This window comes from Camellia sinensis, chromosome 1 (assembly GCF_055761805.1).
Source record: "Camellia sinensis isolate YWXY chromosome 1, ASM5576180v1, whole genome shotgun sequence".
NCBI lineage: Eukaryota > Viridiplantae > Streptophyta > Magnoliopsida > Ericales > Theaceae > Camellia > Camellia sinensis.
The window spans coordinates 85577589-85584906 of NC_138961.1; the positions used below are offsets into that span (position 1 = coordinate 85577589).

At 42.9% G+C, this 7318-nt stretch overlaps 1 protein-coding gene across 1 annotated transcript; it reads left to right on the forward strand.

The window, feature by feature from the left end:
• The first annotated feature begins 657 nt into the window (after positions 1-657).
• Positions 658-3469, forward strand: SBT1.3 (subtilase 1.3). Its single transcript, XM_028220946.2, has one exon. It carries the CDS (start codon positions 774-776, stop codon positions 3105-3107), a length of 2334 nt encoding a protein of 777 aa, XP_028076747.2. The 5' UTR covers positions 658-773; the 3' UTR covers positions 3108-3469.
• The last annotated feature ends 3849 nt before the right edge of the window (positions 3470-7318 follow it).

The following is a 7318-nucleotide window of genomic DNA, read 5'->3' on the forward strand; positions in this document are numbered from 1 at the left end:
TCTGTAAATTTTGTTTGTGTAACTAGACAGAAATCCAATTATTTCGGAAAATGAGTAATGTATTGGTGCAGTGAAATTGAATTGATATAGTATGAGATTTAAATATGAATGAATTTAAATTATAAATTGATACTTTTAAATAAAATTCAAGACTCACCTCTTATCAGCATTGGTTTAGCATTTTATTGACGAATAATATTAAGAACCATGAAAAAAAATATTATAAAATATATTATGAAATTTTTTCATCTTTTTATTAATGTATGATATTTTATTATTTGTATAATCTAAAGGTGTAAAATCTTTCGTAATTATTTTTATAATATTTTTTTTCATAATTGTTACCATTACTCTTCATGACTCAATCAACAGTAACCATGTGCCACAGTTATCTTCTTATTCTTGGTGGGGATGCTTCTGTTCACTCGTCTCAAAGTAACTTAATCGCATGATATAGAAGAGATTTAAAACAGGAAAGAGATAATCCTCGGCGCTATAATCAAGGCAATTGAATCAGCATTACACAAGCACCATAACAAACAATAACTTCGACCACCAGCCACCTCCTCCCTCTGCCAACTCAATATAACTGACATTCATGAAACAACAACCACATTTATTACCTGCACAAGAAGACAGAGAGAAGGACACTCCCTCTTCATTGATACTTCAAGTCTTAAAACAACCATCCGCAAGTGCACACTTTCTCATTTGTTTTCCTCATCCTCCTCATCACTCTCACTACTTCACTTTCTCTCTTTCTCACCCAACAAATGTCTGGAATTCCAGTCAAATGGCAGCTTCTTTTTCTATCAATCTATCTTACCATCAACATAGTCCTCTGCTCAGCCAACAACCCTTTAACAAAGAAGACTTACATTGTCCAAATGGATAAATCAGCAAAGCCAGAAACCTTTTCGAACCATCTCGAATGGTATGCCTCAATGATACAATCAGTACTCACTAGACCAGCAAAAGAAGATATCGAAGACGACAACAGAGTCATCTATACTTACCAGACTGCTTTCCATGGTGTGGCTGCTCGGCTTAGTGAAGAAGAAGCAGAGAGACTAGATCAACTACATTGTGTGATGGCCTTGTTTCCCGAGACTAAATACCAGCTACACACCACAAGGAGTCCACTGTTCCTCGGGCTAGAACCCGAAGACAGCACCAGCGTCTGGTCCGACAAGCAAGCCAATCTTGACGTCGTAGTCGGTGTGCTCGACACCGGGATATGGCCAGAGAGCCAGAGCTTCAACGATACCGGCATGACACCGGTTCCGGCTCATTGGAAAGGCACGTGTGAGACGGGTCGAGCCTTCACAAAGCATCACTGTAATAGAAAAATTGTGGGTGCACGAGTGTTCTACCGTGGATACGAGAGTGCTACGGGTAAAATTAACGAGCAAGATGAGTACAAATCGGCACGAGATCAAGACGGTCATGGAACTCACACTGCAGCAACCGTTGCGGGCTCGCCTGCCCGCGGAGCGAATCTTTTGGGCTACGCCTACGGGACAGCCCGAGGTATGGCCCCGGGTGCGAGAATCGCAGTTTACAAAGTTTGCTGGGCGGGTGGGTGTTTCAGCTCCGATATTCTCTCCGCTGTCGATCAAGCCGTGGCCGATGGCGTGAACGTTTTATCAATCTCTTTAGGTGGTGGAGTAGCATCTTATTATCGAGACAGTTTGTCAATAGCGGCTTTCGGGGCAATGGAGATGGGGGTATTCATTTCGTGTTCAGCTGGAAATGGTGGTCCGGACCCTGTTAGCCTCACTAATGTATCACCATGGATAACCACAGTTGGTGCTAGCACAATGGATAGAGAATTTCCATCTGCCATTAAGCTTGGGACTGGTACAAGTGTAACTGGGGTTTCACTCTATAAAGGAAGAAGGAACTTGTCAAACAAAAAGCAGTACCCTCTAGTTTACACAGGAAGCAATTCAAGCAGCCCTGATCCGAGCTCTCTGTGCTTAGAAGGAACTCTGGATCGACATACCGTTGCCGGAAAAATTGTAATATGTGACCGTGGAATTAGCCCTAGAGTTCAGAAGGGACAGGTGGTCAAAGATGCTGGCGGCGTAGGGATGATATTGTCGAACACCGCGGCCAACGGAGAGGAGCTGGTGGCAGATTGCCATCTTCTTCCGGCGGTGGCTGTCGGAGAAACGGCGGGTAAAGCAATCAAGCATTATGCATTAACAAATTCAAAACCAACCGCGACTCTAGAATTCTTGGGGACTAAATTGGGGATAAGGCCATCTCCGGTGGTGGCGGCGTTTTCATCCAGAGGACCTAATTTCCTTAGCCTGGAAATTATGAAGCCCGATGTGGTAGCACCAGGAGTGAACATTCTTGCGGCTTGGACGGGCGAAACGGGTCCATCTAGTTTGCCGACAGATCGCCGAAGAGTGAAGTTCAATATACTGTCTGGAACTTCCATGTCATGCCCACATGTGAGCGGGGTCGCGGCATTGCTCAAGGCCAGGCACCCGGAATGGAGCCCAGCAGCAATCAAATCTGCACTGATGACAACAGCTTATATCCACGATAACACCCGCCATCCTCTGTCTGATGCCTCGACCGGTGCACCGTCCACCCCGTATGACCACGGTGCAGGACACATACATCCATTGAAAGCCCTTGATCCTGGTTTAATTTACGACATCGAGGCACAGGATTACTTTGATTTCTTGTGCACTCAAGGCCTAACATCATTCCAACTGGAAGTTTTTGCTAAGTTCTCAAACAGGTCTTGCCGACAATCTCTTCCCAATCGAGGTGAATTGAACTACCCAGCTCTTTCTGCTGTGTTCCAAGAAAACAGTAAGGTTACGGTTGTGACAATTCACAGAACTGTCACCAATGTTGGGCCTCCTGTTTCAAATTACCATGTCATGGTTTCGCCGTTTAAAGGGGCTTTCGTCAATGTTGAGCCAACAATGCTGAAGTTTACGAGCAAACTCCAGAAACTATCTTACAAGATCACATTCACAACGAAATCTCGACAGACACAGCCTGAGTTTGGTAATTTGATTTGGAAAGATGGAGTACACAGTGTAAGAAGCGCAATAGTAATCACGTGGATGTCACCCATATAATTGATGTTGCAAGATATTGAACATGAATCTGGATTAAAAAACCCCAAGGCTGCTCATTTTTATTGCATGGAATGCTTTCCTTAGTTTGTTTTCATATTGCTAGTTTTCAGCTAAAGAGTAATGTATAAGAACCGCTTTGCATTTCTGTTGAATTCATCCCATTTAACTTGGAGAGATTAAAGTGGTGAGGTTGTTCTATCATAGCTTTTTGTAACTCTTGCCAATTATGGCACTTCTAGCGATGATCAAGGTTCTTAAAAATCAGGATCCTCCACAGAATTGTTGGGACAATCTCAATTGGATTATATAATCAGATTGAGAATCTACTTTCAGTACAAAATAAAGTGTGAAATTATCAATAATGATTATGTGCATTAACTTTAACATTATCAAAGATAAATAACAAAATTAATATAATGCATTTTTGACTTGTGATCCATATAGTCTCATATTTTTTCTTACGATCAATTTAGTTTGTGTGGATGTGTAATAACTCATTTGACCGTGCACATTGAAGTATTACATTTGGAGAGTTACGTTGGAGTGTAACATTTGGAAAAAATATATTAAGAAATTTTTTAGTGTCTTAGTATTATATTGAAGTGTTACGTTTGGAAAAAGTACTCTAAGGTTATGTTTGTTTGGCTTTTTAAGAAGGGAGATTGGACTTATAGTCGGCAGGACCCATCTAAATAATGTTTGGTTAGGGACATGAGTGAGGGTATTAACTATCCCCTTGAACTAGTAATTCCCCTCACGTGGTAGGACTAACGAAATCATGGGGGCGCTAAGATTAGAAATTAAGTAAGGAGATTAGTGAAATTTTAAATGATTTTTAAGTAAAAATAATATTTAAAAAATACTAAAAAATATTAATTTTATATATTAATACTATCTATAGCATCACTAATCCGGTGATGTACAAACAAACACTTTTTATCCTACATTTTCAACCTAATACTACCACACTAATAATCTCATCACTCAATCCCGCCGTACTCTTAATCCCCTCCATCCTATGAAGCCAAACAAACGTAGCTTAAGGAGTCTTTTAGTGTTTTACGTTGGAATGTTACGTTAGAGGAGTTTTTTAGTGTGTTACGTTGGAGGAGTTTTACGTTTAGAAAAAGTACACTGAGGAGTTTTTAATATAGTGTGTTACATTGAACTGTCACGTTGGAGGAGTTTTTTTAGTGTGTTACGTCATAGGAATTTTTTAGTATATTACGTTGAAGGAGTGTTATGTTTGGAAAAAATACACTATAAGGTTTTTTAGTGTAGTGTGTCACATTGGAGGAGTTTTTTAGTATGTTACATTGTAAGAGTACTACGTTTGTGAAAAATATATTTAGGAGTCTTTTAGTGTGTTAGTGTTACGTTATTAGAGTGTTACGTTATTGGAGTGGTACTTTTGGAAAAAATATACTGAGGAATATTTTAGTGTATTATGTTGGATGAGTTTTTAGTGTGTTATGTTGGAAGAGTGTTACTTTTGTGAAAAGTACACTTAGAAGTTTTTTAGTACTTTATTGTTACATTGGAGTATTACGTTGGAGGAATTTTTTAGTGTGTTATTGTGGACTCGCTTTTTCCTGCGCTCCCGCCTTTCGAAAAAAGGGTTTCAAAAGAAGGCCTCGTAGTTCAAACTATTACCTGTGGTTCTGAATCTAATATCACAAAGTGCAATGTGAAACTGATAATCACCAAAGAATCCAAATCCGGCAAATCTTTTTGGAAAATCAATTTTAAATCAAATAATGCCAAAATTAGATTGTTGTGCCAAATACAGAGTCTCCACCTAAATATTTTATTTTGAAAAAATTTAGAAAACCCTGACTCGTGCCAAAAGCCACGTATCCGTCATCACCAAAGTTGCCTCGGCTTGAGAACTTTGGTACGAGAGGGGAAGATCCTGAAATGAGCACCCCCGCTTGCCCGATCAAAGATCGGCCTCTACTAATCATGATATGATGTTTTATAAACCTCATGTGTTCTTGTTCTGATTATTAAACTAGTTTTACCATGTGATGCATACAAGCAAGTATAGACTAGTCGCAAGAATTGGAACAAATTCAACTCATATTTGTTTCTTCGAAAATGGTTTGAATTTGTCACCCTCAAGTGGGCTTAAAAATGCGGATTTGCCACCAAACATGGTGAGCTTAAAACATGATTTTGCCACTTCGCAAAGTGGGCTTAAAACTCACATCCGTTGAATCGTTTCAATTCAAACAACAAAGCCTCCATTCACAAGCATCCATGCAGTTTAGCAAGTAAGCACATAGCCTCATGGTAAGCATGCGAAACATGGCAATATGGCAATTACATTCATGCAAGTATGCTAAAGCATAAAACTCAGTGCGTACTCCAAGTCAAAACAAAAATTGGTTAGAAAAAAATGCATGATTCTAACTATATGTACGGGGAGCAAATATTCCGGCGTGCCCGTATTCCTTTCTTCCGAGCTCCGTCGATATCCGATCACCTGTGAGCAAATAACGGTGAGCTACCCGGCGGTGTGTGGCCGGAAAAACCCTCCGACGGTCAAATTAGCACACACCTTAGAGAGAATAGAGAGAAGGGAGAGAGTGTTTGAGTGTAAGAAATCCTTACAGATGTGTTCGTGTGTTCCGTATGGGGGGGCGAAAACATGCTTATATACCTTCTGACCCCCATATCCACTCCCAGTCGTCTCCTGACATGTGGCTCTGCTATCCCATCTGTCAGCATAAACCATGCCATTCACCACCTAACCTCAACTGCCTGACTTCGCAGCTGGAGCTCGGCAGCCGAGCTGCTCTTCCTCGGCCGTGTCATGCTTCATACTCACACGCCTAGCCGGACAAACACGCGGATGACCGGGCTAGGCGGCATCTCGGCAAAGCGTTGCCCGGGCACCTCCTTTGGTTGGCCTTCCTGCCGGTCAATCAACTACCTCGGTTGACCGCGCCTTTCCGGGCGCCGGTCTCTCAGCCTGTCTGGCTTCGACCATCCTCGGACCGAGCATCCTGGTCTGACCGGTCACTTCCTGACCGAGCAATTTCTGTACGGTCCGGGGTGGCACACACTCGGTTCAAACTCTGCCCGGCCCAAGTTTTGGCTGCCCTTCTCTGGGCGAACAGTGGATCATCTCGGCCCAATGCACTGCTGGGCCCTCAACCTGATCGGTCGATATCTCGGCCCAACTCCAGATCATAAATCACCCTCTCAATTGCCCCTTAATTCCGTCCGCGGAAGCGTGACTGGGATTACTCACCTCGACCGAGATAACGTTTCTCCGGTCGTCAAGATGCCAAGCCTCGACCGAGCTAGTTGACGTAATTGTCCGCAGATCTGACCGGTTATATTCCTCGGCTGACCTATTCTCGTTGAAAGTAGCTCGGTTGGCTCTTCGTCTTTTCAACCCGTCGCTTCAGTCCTGTCAAAGCCATAAATGGGGACACGTGGCGGTCTGCCATTGGTCATCGGGCAGCCAACCCGCCGTTTTTGCCAGAATTTGAATTTGGGCGGTTTTCTTTGCTTATGCATACATGCCCTGCTCGAACTCCAAATCCTCCTACTGCCATTTCGACATTCGATCCCAGAGCTCTTGCATCCTCATCCAGACTCGCTGCCATTCTTCGTGCTTGAAGGATTAGGTCCTACTCTTCACTGGTAAGTCATTCCATCCTCATTTTGTTGTTATGTTCCTTCATATTACACACATTAGGGTACAGAAACATAGCTATTAGGGCATAGGTCGTAGAATCCGTATTAAAACCTTCCTCTGTTCTTGGTGTTCTTCATATTTCTAAAGAACACTGATGAACTGGGGTGAACCGGGCTCTGGGCCTTCTTTTGATCCAAAAAACCAACCAAACCGGGCAAACAACATGTTTGTTTCAACCCCAGCGAAAACCGAGTTAACAAAAGGACTTGGCCGTTCAACCGGGCTAACATCTGGTCCGCTTGGGCGACCGGGCTCCTTAGATAGAATAGACAACCGAGGTAGTTTGGCGCCCTTAATGACCGAGCTAAAATTCAGCACCTTTCGCGCGACCGCGCTAACACTTAACACTTGCCATCCTTTTCCTGCAGAGTCCAAGGGGACCACTGTCATTCCTGAGGCTCTCAGGACCGGGCAACATCCAATACCCAGAGCCAAACCCCTCAGCCGGGATACACTAAGCCGGCCAAAAATGGGGAAATTCCGCTTCCTAGTGGATACTCCG

What these genes read in the sequence shown, in the direction of transcription:
- SBT1.3 (XM_028220946.2), top strand. Translation starts at nt 774, where the DNA reads ATGTCTGGAATTCCAGTCAAATGGCAGCTTCTTTTTCTATCAATCTAT.